We start from the raw sequence: 18,094 nt of genomic DNA on the forward strand, positions 1-18,094 counted from the left end.
TATATATATATATATATATATATATATATATATATATATCAATTGTACTCTCTCCTTGTTATTGAATAAGATACATAATTTTCATCCTTTTTTTTTCTCATAATGGTATCAGAAGAAAATTAATTCTTGATCACGTTCTTCCGCAACCAACAGTTAGTGTCAATATCTTCATCTTCTACCTTTCGTTCTTGGCTTTCCTACAATTTCTTCACCTTCTATGGCTATTTCCTCTGTTACTCTCGCCTTGTTATATTTTATGTTTTAACTTTGCTTTCTAGGGTTTTCAATGAGAAACAATTTGGTGTTTTAATCACTCGTAACCCTGGATTGATTTTTGAGGAATCTGAACAAGTTTTCAGAAATTCGCGTTGTGAAATTTTTATCCAATTTGAGGTTGTGAAATTGAATGACTTTTGCAGTTGTTCCTTCTTCTAATAACATATTTCTTGTTTCTTGGGCATTTCTTTTCCACCTGTTGTCAGACTACTATCGGACCACCCATTTTTACTATCAAGCTCGAGATATCTATACCTCAGCGTGAAGGAGTGTGTTAGAAGTCCCACATCGACTAGAGAAAAGGACAAATTATAATATATAAGTGGGATGCAAACCTCACCTTACAAGCTGGTTTGGTGAGGTTGAGTTGGGCTTAAACCCACTTTCTAATATTTGGTTAGGCTTAAACCCACTTTCTAATATTTGATTAAAGGTAAATCGATTAAGCTTTCACCGAATTTTGTATTAATTCCTTTACATCTTGACCTTATTTCCAATACCACAACGTACAAAATGCAACACAAATTGGGTTTGAAACCAACAAGACAAATCTTAAGTGTTTCAAATGCATATTTGAGAGAAACAATTTACCTAGTTTTGAGGGTGAAGCTTAAGAGCGTAAGGATTGAAAGAAAAGGGTGCAAATGGGTGTAGAGAGAGATGAAGAAAGTATTGAATAGGAAAAAAAATTAAAAAGAAATTAACTTAATGAAAAACTTTTATATGTGTCAGAAGGATTAGATTAAAAATTTTAAAATATTTATAGGTATAGGAAAAAGGGTTGGAGTGCAGGAATAAGCACTTGATTGAATCAAACTTTAAACTAAATTCAATTGTTAATTAATAAAATGGAAAAAGTGATATTATCATTCTCATCTCATAATTCCATGTATGGAGAAAAAGTCAACCCTAACAACAAATTATAATCCATTTTGTGTCTGCCATAATAGGATCCACCTTCTACCGCTGTAACCAAACTCAATTTGCGTCATCCTTAGAAACCAACCCTAGTAGTGTGAGCTTGACCCACTATAATACAAAGAAGTATTAATTATTTATTAATTAATCGTTAATGGAGGGAGAAGACGAAATTTCACCACCAGAATGAGAAGACTTAAAGCATTGATTTTTTTTTTCTTTTTTACTGTATAACATAATATCTCAAGATAAAGATTTTAAGGCTGAAATTCCCTTTGTCTTATTTGTTTGAAAATTTTAATTAGATATTAATTTTTATTTAGTAAGAATTTAGTTTTTAAAAATTATATAATTAGGTTATTTATGTTAGATTGACGTTAATGTTGTGTTAGTATGTTTCATATTAGTTTGTAATATTTTTAAATTATATATTTATTTATTTTTATTTATTTTTGTCACGTGTAAGCTAATGTCATGTTACATCACAGTATCATTAAGTAGTAGTTGTATCATTTTTCAGTATCTTGTATACAATTTAATTTTTATATTTTAAATTTTGACTTATTTTATTTATTTTTTTATAAATTAAACAATGTTTTTTCTTTCAAGTTAGATCAAATTAGTAATTCAGTTGAGTTACAGCTTATATATACAAATTGAAATATTTTTTTCAATTTTTACATTAAATTACTTCACCTAAATATTCAAATTAATTTTATTTCTCAATTTAAATGTAAAAAAATACCTATTTTAAACTTCTAATTTTTTTAAATATTAAAAATTTAAATATAAAATAAAACTTGTAAATTTTTATTTAATATACTTTAAATCTATATTAACTTACTTAAAAACTACAAGTATGATTTGACATTTACATTTTTAATATTTTAAAAAAGTTATAAGTTTAAAATGAGGATTTTTATTGAAATTAAAAAATTTTATAAGTATATATATTTATAATTCACTTATCCTTTTGTGTTAAGATATATCAAATATTCTATTAACAGATATTAGGCAATCAAATATTGTGTTACTTATAAATTTAGATATTATTATAATTTGTGCAAATTTGTGCACCTGTGATTCCTTTAATAAATGAAGGATTATAGAATCTTTGTGTGTACATATATGATATTCTACTCTTTAAAATAATACATCAGAATTATTCTTCAAACATTTTAATACTTTGTAGAAAGGATAAGTTCTTATCTCTTAAATCATTTTATAATAATAGTATTAAGTTTATGGAACTATTGTGGGCTGCAAATGGGTCTTTACAATTAAGCATAAAGCTGATGGAACTACTGAGAGGTATAAAGCACGACTTGTGGCCAAAAATTACACTCAGTCTTATGGTGTAGATTACCAAGAGAAGAGACGTTTTGCACCGGTAGCCAAACTCAACACTGTGAGAATACTTCTGTCGCTAGCTGCAAACCAAGATTGGCCTCTTCTACAATTTGATGTGAAAAATGTTTTCCTACATGGAGAAATTTCAGAAGAAATTTATATGAATTCTCCACTAGACATGACCGATTCAATTGGAATTAAGGTTTGCAAATAAAAGAATACTCTATATGGATTAAAACAATCCCCAAGAGCATGGTTTGGAAGATTTGCCAAGTTTATGAAGGCTTTTGGCTATAGAAGTAATTATGATCACACCTTATTTTTGAAGAGAGGAAAAGGAAAAATTACAACTTTGATTATATATGTAGATGACATGATTGTTACAGGAAATGACCAAGATGAGATTTCTAACTCACAACAATACCTTGCATCTGAATTTGAGATGAAACATCTTAAAAACCTCAAATATTTTTTGGGTATTGAAGTTGATAAATCAAAACATGGTATTTTCTATGTCAAAGAAAATATACTATTGACTTACTAACGAAAACTGGGCTGCTTGGGAGTAAACCAGCTGATACACTAATTGATCAAAATCATAACTCTTTCAATGCTCAAATTCAGCAAGCATAGACAGAGGAAGATACCAAAGGCTGGTAGAAAAATTAATTTATTTGTGTCATACACGTTCATATATCACCTATGAAGTGAATGTTGTTAGTCAATTTATGCATGACCCACGAAAGCTTCATACGGATGTTGTTGAGAAGATTTTGAGATATTTGAAGTTCGCTCCTGGAAAAGGAATTTTGTTCTCAAATCATGGAAACTTAAAGGTAGAAGGGTACATTGATGCAGATTGGGCAGGTTCAAAAGATGATAGAAGATCTACCTCTAGATACTTTACTTTTGTAGGAGAAAATCTTGTAACTTGGAGGAGTAAAAAACAACTTGTAGTAGCAATATAGTGCTCAAGCGTAATTCAGAGACATGACACTAGGTGTATATATGTGAACTTTTGTGGATTAAAAATGTGCTATCAGATTTGGGCTTTAAACCAAATGAAGCTGAGTTTGTACTGTGACAATACTTCGACTATAGCAATTGCTCACAATCCTGTGCAACATGATAAAACAAAGCATGTGGAGATTGATAGACATTTCATCAAAGAGAAGCTTGAAGCTGGAATAATTTCATTTCTTTTTTTAAGATCAGAATTGCAGTTGACTGATGTTTTCACCAAAGGAGTGTCAAGAAGATTGTTTAATGAGTCTCTATTCAAGTTGGGAATGTGTGATATCCATGCACCAACTTGAGTGGGGGTGTTAAGATATGCCAAATATTCTATTAACGGATATTAGACCATCAAATATTGTTGTCAGTTATAATTTAGATATTATTATAATTTGTACAAATTTGTACACCTGTCATTCCTTTAATAGAGGAAGAATTATAGGATCCTTGTGTGTATATATATATGGTACTCTACTCTTAGAAATAATACATCAGAATTATTCTTTAAAATTTTAATACAAGAAAGGATAAGTTATTATCTCTTAAACCTTTTTATTTTTTATTAATTTATTTATATAAAACCAAAAATATCAAAATATATATATATATATATATATATATATATATATATATATATATATATATATAATTGGGTCCATCATTTCTTGCCTGTCTCTCAAAGAATGAAGAAGTCATGATTTTTAGTGTTCTTATTAACATCAATAATTTGGTGAGTTTTAGTTCTCTTTTAAATTTCTTAGTGAAAGAAATTTACCTTTTCGACATAAAGTACTAAAATTGTTGGTATGTCGTGCATAATCGTCAAAGATTTAATAGACAGATAGGTTCATTTGAAAAAATTCATAAGTCATGTTAATTCGCGTAAGAAAAGTACTAATTTCAATTGAATTTAGTTATTTTCTTTTATTTATTTATATAAATAAATTTAAATTATGAAATTTCTGTACAAAACTTACTGCATCAAGGTGATATTGATATGCTAATAGATTTTGATTCACAAATCAATTGTTAATATTTTGTGAAACATATATTATTGGTGTTCCACAAGGTGTTGAATTATAATTTTGTAATCAAATAATGAATATAATATGGAATAAAATTCATAAAAACCTTTATTGAGACCATGTGTATATGATAAGAGATTGTAAAGTAAGGAATTATGTTATAAACTAATATCAATATCTTTATTTTAAATTGTTTCATGTTAACTTATTCTTGTTGATAAAAAAAAATTATAACTTATTTTTATTATGGTTACATAGTATGAATTTTTTACCATGATATTTATTGTTGTGCCGCAAATTGTAAGTCCTAATAACACCCATGGACATGCTTAGAGGTTTTATATTATATTGTATATGATTATGTAGATCGAGGTATTATATTAAAAATAAATATATATATATATATATATATATATATATATATATATATATATATATATATATATATATATATATATATATATATTACATGCATAATTTACGTTACACATCTTAATTTATATGATGTTTGATGAAAAGGAAAGAAAAAAAAATGGAAAAGATAAATTGTAGAAAAATGACAAAATTGAGAAAGAGATAGAAAAGGTGACACCTCAAAACAAATTAAATGAGAAAAGAACACATCAGACAGAAAATTGTCATAGCTAGAAGAACCCAACTATGCGTCATTTCTTGTCCAGTTAATGCATTAATTGTTTATGAATGCCACTTCTAACTTTCTGTTTTAACTAATAACCATTCACCAACCATATTCTCCTCTTCATTAATAATACTGAGTTTCCTATTTTCTCCATTTTTATAACTTAAAATAGCTATTAAATAAATTATACTTACTTTTAAAATAATTCTTAGGATGAATAAGAAATGAGGATTTTTTTTTTTACATAAACAACAATGTTTTTCAACCAGACACATATAAAACAATAAAAATACTATGAAGTTCTAAATTCACACGTAAGTCAATAAATGTGAAACATTGAATACTTCTATATCTTGATTAGCTTTCAAACCATATATGTAATGAAGTTGAGTTGGAAAAATGTTATCGAATTAAGCTTGAAAATGATGCGACTCAACTTTGTTAACTTTTACACGCTTATCTCGACAATCTCGTAAATTAAAAGAATTAAATATAGCTAAAAAGCAATAATTTGCGTAGAAACTCCTAATATAGTTTGAATTAAGATGAATAAAGTTATTAAAAGGAAACTAAATTATTCTAGAAAACATTTTCATTTATGTAGGTCAAATTTAATATTCAAAATAGATAAAAATCTTTATCATTGAACAAGAAAATTAACTCACACATGTTGACTAATAATTATTCTTAATATTAACAACTTTATTTCATTTTTATATTTTACATTGTCATGTCTCTGTGTGCATTGATTTGGTGTGCAGGTCTGGAGATAATGTCAAAATTTATTATTGTAGGCTCATGCAGCGAATGAAAATGAGTATAGAAGTCATAGACGGACTACGATTGAATGGCCAGCGTTAGAATTGTTCAAACTACATTTAATTCCGACAAAACTTAATACTAAGGTAATCTTAAACAATAGTGAAACTAACTTGGTTTTGAAAGTAAACAATACAATTAAAATTATTATCGCAACCGCGACTGTGAAAAGCGCAAGAATCTCGTGAAATTTGTTGGAGAAGTACACGAATCTCGTGAAATTAGTTAGAGAGACGTATGAACTTCATGAAATTTGTTGGAGAAGTGCACAAACTTCGTGAAATTTGTTGGAGAGACACACGAACCTCGTGAAATTTGCTGAAAGAAGCGCGCGAACCTCGTGAAATTTATTGGAAAGGCGCACGAACCTCATGAAATTTGCTGGAAAGACGCACGAACCACGTGAAATTTATGGGAGAGATGCACGAACCTCGTGAAATTTGATGGAAAGACGCATAAACCTCATGAAATTTGCTGGAGAGGCGCACAAACCTCGTGAAATTTGCTGAAGAGACGCACGAACCTCGTGAAACTTGCTGGAGAGGCGCACGAACCTCGTGAAATTTGCTGGAGAGGCGCACGAACCTCGTTAAATTTGCTGGAGAGACGCACGAGCCTCGTGAAATTTGCAAGAGAGGCGCACAAACCTCGTGAAATTTGATGGAGAGACGCACGAACCTCGTGAAATTTGCTGAAGAGGCGCACAAAACCTCGTGAAATTTGCTGAAGAGGCGCACGAACCTCGTGAAATTTGCTGAAAAGGCACACGAACCTCGTGAAACTTGCTGGAGAGACGCACGAACCTCGTGAAACTTGCTGGAGAGACGCACGAACCTCGTGAAACTTGCTGGAGAGACGCACGAACCTCGTGAAACTTGCTGGAGAGACGCACGAACCTCGTGAAACTTGCTGGAGAGACGCACGAACCTCGTGAAACTTGCTGGCAAGACGCACGAACCTCGTGAAACTTGCTGGAGAGGCACACGAACCTCGTGAAATTTGCTGGAAAGGCGCACGAACCTCATGAAATTTGTTGGAGAAATGCGCGAACCTGGCTAGATTTGCTGGAGAACCTTCATCATCCTCCATCGTCTTCATCTTTCCTCTTAAGCCTTAGTTATTCTCTATCATTTTTTCTTCTTATTCTAGGCGGTGGAGGCATCATTTCGGTGTCTGCTTAGGTTAACCCTCAAGGTTCTTTGTCACGCCAGGGTGAGTTTTCTCTCATTTTCCATTCCAGAGGGGTCGCAGGGGCAGGTTTAATTGGATCTTAAACAGTGATACTGTAAGAAAAATCAATTTGTATCAATTGAGGTAGTTTGCTTGATTTTCCTTCAACCCTGCGAGTCATGTAGAGCAGGGACTTTTGCTGGGGCCTTTCACTTTGTTCTTCTCTTTTTGTGAGCAATGGCTTAAGTGAGTCTTCCTTGTCAGAACTTGGATGTCAAACAAAGAAGAAGAAAAAAAGATTTGTAGTTTTTTTGAGTCAGAAAAGCCGACGCTTTTTGGGTTCAATTTATATCTATTTGATGGGGTTATCGAAAATTAGGGTTGTTGGGAGGGGATGCAGTAGTGGGTCATCGAAAATTAGAGTTGTTGGGAGGGGATGCAGTAAAAAGGAGCTGAAGACCTTTCTATAGCAGTAATGGATGCCTTTCTATATGGGTTCTGCTTATGTTAGACCCTTCACCACCTTCCTCATTTAGCTTCTTGGTGTTGGGTATTGCAGTGTGAAATGGATTGGGGCTGGTTTGATTTTTCTATTTTGCAGGTTTCGGTGGAGGTGTTACGCGGTGACTACCAAGGTTCTGATGGCTGGGTCACGTTCCTGTGTTCGTCTTCTCTCATGTGCCACATCAACCACTGTTAATTTAAATAAAAAATTCCACGTAATATAACAGTTTTACATTAGCAGAAAAAATGTGTACCACGTTAGCTCAAGTTAACGCCATCTGAGACAACTTGACGGATAGGGTAAAATTGACTCAATTTTACAAATATTATGACCCAATTGAGACAGTTTCAAATATGATGACCCAACTAAGATTTCCATACAAATATAAGAACCATCCGAGAGTTTAAACCTTTATTTTATTATTTTCTTCTTCAACCATTAATTTTTATTTTCTTATTTTTTATTTTTATTTATTTACTTCGAAATTGGATGTTAAATTATTATTATTATTGTTATAGAAAATAGAATTCTATTTTATTACATTCAAATATATTGAAATATACAAATTTATTGACTTAAATAAGTTCTATGAACGTACTATGAAAATTTTACATTAAGCAAGATTTTTTTTTAATTGTGTACTTAATAAATTAGAGAATTTAGTCTCTTAATTATATTATTTATGTCAGTTTTAGCATTGAACAATCGATTTGGTTAAAAGATGAATAAATTCATTTTTAGTAATTAATTAAAATAAATTTAAGCTTAAATTATTTATTAATTTATTATACTGTATATTGTCCGATTTAAATGTATGTGTAAAAAAATAATTGTATTAAATACTAAATAAAACGAAATCACTAAATTGAGTTTTTAAAATTATTTTTATTGAAAAATATATTTTAAATCTAATTCAATTTTACAAAATTAAATTATAAAATAAATTTAAAATATCTAGCGAATATTTTATCCATAATCTTAGCCTATATCCCGGTGGATTTGGAATCATTTACAGTATTTTATGTGTACCTTTTCCTTCATTCCTAGGCTTTCTTTCACTTGTGGGAGATTCTAAGTATTACCATCTCCTTTTTTCTTTTCCTTTTGTATTTGCACACTTCAAGTTCTAACAAACAAACACGGATGCTTTCTTATGTACTAAGTGATCAACATGCATGTTAAGAAGTAAAAGAAGTAAAGTAGAAAAACTCGTAACTCTTTCAGTCATGAATATATACACTCAATTAATTAAATATTATTATTAAAAATGTTTATCAGTTCATAATTATGTCAATCAAATATTATTTATAATTATGCTTATAAAATAATGTTTATAAATAAATTAAAAAATATATTTCTAATTAACGATAAATGATAAAGAATGATTTGGTTACCAACCGTGAGAGTATGGAAAATGAACAATTATTTGAATGAAGATACTGGTTCCATTTTAAAGTTTTTGGATATTGGTGAGGATCAGGTTCTTGATTTCTTGGTTAGCTAAGCCATAAAGAGAAGAGTATGAAGCAAGTTTCTGTTAATTCCTTACTACCATCAAACTTTAACTGTTTTCTCTGTTTAAGGTTCACAAGTTCGTTTAACAGTGCAGTACTAATTAAACACATTAGTTATCCTTTTGTTTAAGCAAGAAAAGAAATAGAGTAAGAAAAATTGACTAAACAAAAAAAATAGGTAAAAAATAGAAAAAATAAAAATCATTTGGATAAAGAGAAAACAAATGATAAGTAATAAAAAATACCGTTTTATATTTATGAAATCAATGTAATCACACTTTTTTTTTTGCATAATTAATTAATATTTTTTAATCTTAATATTTATAAAAATTGTTTGATTTTTTGTTATTTAATATAGTTCCAATATTTATTAGAAGAATTGAATGTGTTCTTTTTTATTCTATCAACATTATAGGGATATAATTTAATAAAGTAATATATTTATGTTTACAGGATAAGAGGTGTCTATATCATACTATAAAAAAGAGGTTAACATCGGAATTAATTTTCTTTAATAAATATTGTGATTATTTTGAATAAAAATAAATAAATAATTAGTACAAATATTGAAACTAAAAGACAATACATTAGCGTATTGTCACACTGTAACAAAAAAAAAAAAAGCTTTTGACATAGGTTATTTTTCACATTCCACGTTGAATCCAGATTCAACATCTTATTGGGAGATGTCAATTTAACGTCGGATTCCCTCTCCGGACGTTAATTTGACGTTGGATCCCTCCTAATCGATATCCATTTCTTTTCTTTTTTTAAATATTCTTTTTTACAATATTATCACACCTGACATACAAAAAAAAACGATTTCAATATATCATAAAATTGAATATACTATGAGTTTCAAGCAATTGAGAATAATCACTCAATGTCACTGTGAAAATTTGGGAACTCGTGCACAAAACTGTGCAGCATAAGCAAAATTAATCGGTGCAAATGAAATTTAATCGGTGCAAACGAGGTGCAAATGAAATTTAATCAGTGCAAAATAAATTAACTTGAAGAAAATCAATTGAACATACCTGATAGCAGCAATTTTGAATGAGAACGAAACAAAAACGCGAAAGAAAGTGAGACTCACGTTTTGAGGCTTTGGAGTTTAAAAGGGCATTTAATGTCAGCCACTTCCACCACCAACGTCTAATTTCTAAAAAAAATCCATTTTGGCGCTACTTTGGGGTATTTTCACAGTTTATTGACGTCTGAGGAAGGGGATTTGACATTTGTTGTGTATTAGACGTCGGCCCCTTCTATGAGCGACACTTAATGTCTGAAAGAGTGACCTTTCAAATATGATTTTGCAGAGGATTTGAGGTCTGATCTAGCAGGGTCGATGTCTTAGTCTGGAAAAGTGACCTTTCAAATCTGATTTTGTAGAGGATTTGACGTCTGATGTGGGGAGCCAACATCTATGTTGACTTCTATGTCGTAAAAAAAATTAATATTGATGCTTAAAATGAGATATTTTCGGACATTTTTAACGTTTGTGGAGGGGGAGCCGACGTCTAATTTGAATTAGACGTCGGGGCCTGTAATTGACGTCTAAAGACAATAAAATAGTGACTTTTCGATTCTTTATGCAGACCATTTGACGTCCTGACCCTAGGAAAGCCAACGTCTATATCCTATTTGACGTTGGAGACCCATTTAAATGACTTCTTAACGACGTTTTATTTATAAAATTGTCACCTAAATTTTAAATTAGATTTTTTTTGTTAGTGGTTAAACGTTTGAGGTTATATGTTATTTCTACACTAGTGTCATGTTGTAACTATGAATTATGTAATTAGATGAAAACCAAAAGGTGAGGCAATGAGTGGATTTAATTAATGTTATTTCTCATAACAGGTTTAGTTATTTAGTCTGTTTCTTTTATTGCACATTGAACTAAGATTAATTGTACACTTAGCTTTTGTTGTGGCTGTACAGAGCAATGCAAGTTGGTATGATACTGGTTTGGTCTTTGTGGCCAATGTGCTCGGTGGGTTCGTGGCTGGTGGGAGAGGGTTCATTTTTTCAAGTCAGATAACTGGGAATATTAAATTATGTGTTATACAAACTATCATTTTTAGATTATACCGTATCTAAATTTTTATTTTAGCCAAAGATAAATTAATTTATAACATATCTAATAAAATAGTATAAATTTTTACAAAAAAGTTACCTATGTTTTAGTCCTTCAATGTAAAGGACACAGTCCCTGCAACTAAGTGAGGGAAGGCCTAAGTTTAATCTTCAATTGGGCTTGGACAGATGTTGCTTGCTAGCACCTTATCAAATTTCTTTGTGCATTTCGTCAAAATGCATGGCATCAGTTTTTTTATAATTATCCACCCATCCTTCTCTCCAAAATAAGAGCATATCCTAAAAGATATAAACCTGGAATGCACTCGCAGAAGGTTATTAAACTTTATAGAATAAAAGATTAAAAATATTTTTACTTTTTTATTTTTTAATAAAAATTAAAATTAATTCTTTTTAAAAAGTTTGACCTAATTTTAGAAATATATAAATTTAGTTATTTTAATAAAATATTATTAAATTTATTTAATATTTTAAACACTAATATTTGAGTAATTTATTCTGTTAGACATATTTTCACTTTAATATAAACTAAAAAAACATGTTTAAAACATAAAATAAATTTAATTTAAAAATTAAATTTATGTATTTCTAAAATTATAAAAAATGAATAAAATTTTAAAAATAAACTAATTTTATTTTTTCATAAAAATTAAAAAATAAAATATATATTTAACCCTAAGATAAATCTTGTGAAAAAAATACTCACTGCAAACTCATTCCAATTAAATAGAATGGAAACAATATTTTGAAATAACAATTAACTACATCGGAAACAATATTTTGGAATTTGTTTCCTACCTTCAATTATTATGGATAATGTTTTCGGAACAGTATTTCTAGACTGTGATTTCCAACAAATATACAATCAGTGTTAGATGAAAAAAATACTTAGTGACAAAAATATTTGTGTTTACCGGATAAAATTGGTGGTATTTATAGACATTTATTATTCCTGGAAGTAAGTATAGGATATTTTAATATTTATTTATAAATAAATCGGATATATTATTCGTATTTTTAGATATTCATTATTTGTAAAAAATTAAAATAAATTTTAATTTATATTTTGTTAAATTAAATTTAAAATTAATTTATATTTTATTAAATTAAATTTAAAATTAATTTATATTTTATTAAATTAATTTTAATTAAAATTAATTTATATATTATTAGGTTTTATTTTTATTATATTTTATATCTTTTTTGTAATTTTATTTAAATTTTACTTTAAAATTTATACAATATATTTTTTTAATATCTACGGTATCCACGTATACTTGTGATTTTAAAATATTTGTTGATTTTTTTCTAAATGTGTATTCAACTAATAACGAAATGGGTAAGAAAATAAATTTTTTGTTAAACATATAGATAGCATCTATATCCAACCCAATCCATTATGATCCCTAATTACCATTCAAATTCATAAGAAAAAGCATACTCTATACCTCAATATTATCTTCTAAAAATTGCCCACCTCTTCGAATGAGCAACACCAACACTCGTTGTAGCTCAACGTTGTCAAAACACACCAGAAAATGGAGCACCTCCATGAAGGCACAACCACACAAAACTTTCACGATATCTCCTCCGTAGAGACAAATTTGTAAAAAAGCTCTCAAGTTTGTAACAGAACTTTCAAGGACAAAAATCGAAATTAAATAAAGTGATGGGTGTAAAAAGAAAATGATAGGTGCAGAAAGCAATTGTTGTAATTGTTTGGCAGGTTATATCTGCACCTTCATATATTTTTTCCTGCAACTCTATATTAAATGAAATTCTCATTTTATACTTTCTAATGTATAATTTAAAATTTAATTTTAACTTTTAAATTTTAAAATCCAAAATGAATAAAATTGAAAATTTATTAATATGAAAATGCAGAGAGAAATTTATGGAAGGACAAGATAAAGCGGCCCAATTGTTTCACTATAATGCAACTTACAATATGTTTGAAAAAATATACTTTCATATCCTTAAAAATAAATTCCCTCTTTATACTTCTTAGAAGTATTTATATTCGAAATTTCGAGTCTTTACAAAAGATATAGTATCAGAGAGAGAAAATTGATGAGAAAGAGAGAGAAAATCGACGGGAAAGAATGCTTTTGGTAAAGATTTGGAAGAGTGTGTGAATTGCAAAGAGGATTTGTGTTAAAAAGAGCATGAATAGGATATTTATACTTGTTTTAAAATGCTCTTTAAATGTTATAGTCAAATAAATAATAAATTTAAACTGTGAATTAACGACAGTGTAAGAAACTTTTCGGAATTAATGTTTTTTTTTTTAAAATTTATTGCACTTTCAATTCTTTTTATATCTTCTCTAGTCAAACCATTCAACTCAATTTCTCGTAAGTCTGAGCCCAAAATCCATTAATACTATTAAGCCGAAGCCCAAATGGTGTGCAGAGAGAAGAAGCCCAATGTTAGGCGGCCCACAACACAATTAAGACCGTGAGATTGAGACATCTCTGCAGACGTGTCAAAACACTATCTATGCAAATGAAGAGAGAGAACGGAGCATTCCAGAGGCTTCTTCCAGAGGGCGAAGGAGATCAGTGGTGACGCGATGATCCGGCGACCTTGGGAGCTTCAAATGGTGGTGGCGTACAAGAGAAAAGTGAAGAGATCAAAGAAACAAGTAAGTAAAATGAAAGCTTTTCATCATCTGATTTATTTCTCACTGTTGTAATTGTTATATCTCTCTTATCTGTAAAATACAAAACAGAACTCTATTTATAGAGTTCTGATTAACTGAAAACTGTAACAATAATGAAAGTAATAAAGACCCAAACAGAATCCATTGAACAAAGACCTAGAGAGGGTTTCGATCCATTCTGTAGTAATGAAACTACATATTCTCAATAGCCTCCCCTCAAACTGGATGGTGTATGGTTACCAATCCAAGTTTGGGAACAATAGATTTGTATTTGACGCGATGAGGAAACTTTGTGAAGATGTCAGCAAGCTGCTCGTCGGATCGTACGGGAAGGAGAATGAGGAGACCTTCCTGAAGCTTTTCACGAACAACATGGCAGTCAAGCTCAATGTTCTTGGTGCGTTCGTGAAAACTTTGATTGTGAGCTATGTGCCTCGCAGATTTATTGTCACAATATAAAGCAGGGGTCCCTGACTCCTTGATTTGAAAATCACGTAGCAGATAGCAGAGCCACTGTATTTCACATACAGTGGCTGCTAGTGCCCTGTACTCAGCTTCTGTGGATGATCGGGAAACGGTCTTCTGCTTTTTAGACTTCCACGAAATGAGAGATGATCCTAGGAAGATACAGAATCCCGTTGTGGATCTCCTAGTATTGGGGCAAGTAGCCCAGTCAGAGTCACTAAATGCCTTTAGCTGCATAGGAGAGTCAGCAGAGAAAAATAGCCCTTCAGAGGGCTTGGCTTTAATATACCTGAGTATGTGTTGAATGGCACGGTAGTGGTGATCAGTGAGTGATTGCATGAATTGGCTAAGTAAGTTAACTGAGAAACATAAATCAGGCCTAGTGTTTGTAAGGTAGAGTAACTTTCCTATTAGCCTTCTATATGGTCCTGGATCTTCCAGATAGCTGTCCTCCCTGTATAATGAAACTGTATCACTGAGGAAAGGAGTAGAGGAAGGCTTGCATCCTAACATCCCTGTCTCCTCCAGTATGTCCAAAGCATATTTCCTTTGGCATAAATGAATGCCTTTCTTTGACCTGGCAACTTCCAAACCCAGAAAATACTTGAGCTCACCAAGGTTCTTTATTCGAAACTCTTTGTGTAAGAGTTCTTTCATGCAATTGATTTCTGTCATAGAGTTCCCTGTCAAAACAATGTCATCTACATACACAAGAAGGGCAGTGAAACTGGTAGGTGTTGTTCTAATGAACAGAGAGTGGTCAGACTTAGATTGAACATAATTAACAGCTATTAAGAAAGATGATAGTTTCTCAAACCATTGTCTACTGGCCTGCTTTAAGCCATATAAAGATTTTCTCAGTCTGCAAACTTGTCCTTTACTGTGAACCATCAAACCTGGGGGTGGCTCCATGTATACCTCTTCATTGAGGTCTCCATGTAGGAAAGCGTTGTCAACATCTAGTTAGTGTAAAAGCCAATTGTTTGAAGCCGCTAGGGCAATGAGCAATCTGACAGTGGTTAGTTTGGCAACAGGAGAAAAAGTGTCAAGATAATCTATTCCCTCTTGTTGTGTGTAGCCTTTTGCTACTAGCCGAGCCTTGAATCTTTCAATGCTTCCATCAGCTTTGTACTTTGTTTTATACACCCACTTACATCCTATGGCAGCCTTCCCTGGAGGCAGCTGGGTCAGGGCCCATGTGTCATTATCTTGCAGGGCTTTAATTTCTCTCTGCATTGCCTCTACCCATTCATTCATGCCTTTTGCCTCACTGTAGGATTTAGGCTCCTTGCTACCAGTGACAGCCATGGTATATTTTAGGTGTCTCCCTGAAAGATTATCACAGCATAACAGGTTGGATATCGGGTAAGGTGTTTTAAGATTATTTTTCAGAGATAGGGATTGATTGACCTGATGGACATAATCTTTAAGATAGTCAGGAGCTTTTCTGGGTCTATTTGACCTTCTTTGCAATTGGACATCTTGATTATCTCCCACACTGTCACTGTTGTCCTCACTAACAGTGAGCTGTTGTGCATTTTCCTGCCCAGAACCATCAGGCTCGTCATGTATGTCAGTGTCCTTGTGATAGTGATCTCTTAGGAGATCGCTAAGAGAGTTGGTTGTATCCTTTCCAGTAGGTGAATTAGTATTGTTGTCTTGCAGATTCATATAAGGAAAAATGTTCTCATGGAAAACCACGTTTCTGCTTATAAAAAGCTCTTTGGAATTTATGTCAAGTACAAGATATCCCTTGACACCAGGTCTATAGCCTAGAAAAACAGTTTTTCTAGCTCTTGGGTCAAGTTTGTTTCTGTTATGTTCAAGAGTAGAGACAAAGCACAAGCATCCAAAAATTTTGAGATTTAAATAGGAAGGGGGCAAGTTTTGGATGAGAAAGTTAGATTACAATTCAAGTCTTTGATAAGACTTTGAACTGAGATCAAATTGAAATGAAATTCAGGAATATATAGAACATTGAAAATGACAAGATCCTTAGATAATTGTACAGTGCCAGCATGTTTAGCAGTTAAGACAGTGTTATTAGGTAATCTAACAGATATAGGTTTTATTTGGTAGAATTGATAAAATTTATTTTATCATGTGTCACATGGTCAGTGGCACCAGTATCAATAATCCAGGAGGAATTACCTTGTTTATCTGCACTGTCAGCCCTCTGAATTTGATTAATCTTGTGGGTTGATTCATCATCTCTGTCTATCAATCTAAGCAGCTTCTGTATCTGTTCTGCAGTGAGAGAGTTGAAAATATTGTTGTTATTATTGGACTGTGCTTTCTGATTTCCATTTGGTTCAGTGGTGTTCTGGCAAGCATTGGCTGAACTCCACTCATTCTTTCTGTCTTGACTGCCCTCTGCTTTCTTGTACCAAGGTGGGTATCCATGTTTAAAGTAGCACTCATCAACCGTGTGGTTCATCTTGTTGCAATAAGAGCATTGCTTGCCATGGTTAGGATTTCTGCCTCTTCCTCTTCCTTGACCACGCAATCCAGGTCCCCGTCCTTGGCCTTTCCACTGGCTGTTTCTGTCAGCAGTATTAACCATGACTTTAGCATCAGTTGACCCATGTTTTTCTTGTCTTTCCTGTTGCATGATAAGTGAGAAGACCCGATTGATGTTTGGAAGGGGATCCATTAGGATGATTTGTGTTCTAACAGTGTTGTAAGAGTCATTCAATCCCTTTAGAAAACATATCACATGCTCCATTTCTCTATACTTCAAGAAAACCTTTGAAAGAGCACAACTGCATGGTATCTTGCATGTGCAGGTGGGTATGGGTCTCAAGGACTCTAATTCTTCCCACAGAATCTTCAAATCTGTAAAGAATTGGTTGACTCCCCTCTCCCCTTGTCTAATGGAGTGTATATCTTGGAGGAGGTCCGAAATCTTGAAATGATCACCTTTAGAAAATCTTTCTTTCAGTTCATGCCATAATTCTTTTGCTTCTTCCACGTATATGACACTCTCGACAATTTGTGGAGAAAGGGTCTTGGTTATCCAAGACAATATCATCATGTTGCACCTTTCCCATGCATCGTACCGAATGTCATTTTTCTGGGGTTTCTTTATGGTCCCATCAATAAATTTCACTTTGTTCTTGGAGAGCAAAGCTCTTCTCATGCTTCTACTCCAAGATGAGTAGTTGTTTTCGCTTAGAGTTTGTGTGATGAGAGTAAGTCCAGGATTCTCTCCTGGGTGTAGATAGTAAGGGCTGGATGGGTTGTTGAACTCAGCCTGTTCCATGAGGCCTAAAGCTGTGCAAACCAGTCCAAGAATTAACCAAGAAAGTCAGCAGGCAGAGCGGAAGCAGAGCAGGCACTAGACCTGCTCTGATACCATATTAAGCCGAAGCCCAAATGGTGTGCAGAGAGAAGAAGCCCAATGTTAGGCGGCCCACAACACAATTAAGACCGTGAGATTGAGACATCTCCGCAGACGTGTCAAAACACTATCTATGCAAATGAAGAGAGAGAACGGAGCATTCCAGAGGCTTCTTCCAGAGGGCGAAGGAGATCAGTGGTGACGCGATGATCCGGCGACCTTGGGAGCTTCAAATGGTGGTGGCGTAGAAGAGAAAAGTGAAGAGATCGAAGAAACAAGTAAGTAAAATGAAAGCT

At 32.0% G+C, this 18,094-nt stretch overlaps 1 protein-coding gene across 1 annotated transcript; it reads right to left on the minus strand.

The window, feature by feature from the left end:
• Window positions 1-15,421: 15,421 nt before the first annotated feature.
• Window positions 15,422-17,720, minus strand: LOC148194646 (uncharacterized). Its single transcript, XM_088097256.1, has 2 exons — window positions 16,610-17,720; window positions 15,422-16,230 (listed from the first exon to the last, which is right to left on the minus strand). The coding sequence occupies exons 1-2, from the start codon at window positions 17,718-17,720 to the stop codon at window positions 15,422-15,424; spliced, it is 1,920 nt and encodes a 639-aa protein (XP_087953382.1).
• Between the last annotated feature and the right edge of the window lie 374 nt (window positions 17,721-18,094).

The sequence above is a fragment of the Vigna umbellata genome, chromosome 8 (assembly GCF_029865625.1).
Source record: "Vigna umbellata cultivar VRB3 chromosome 8, Vumbellata_1.0, whole genome shotgun sequence".
Classification (NCBI taxonomy): domain Eukaryota; kingdom Viridiplantae; phylum Streptophyta; class Magnoliopsida; order Fabales; family Fabaceae; genus Vigna; species Vigna umbellata.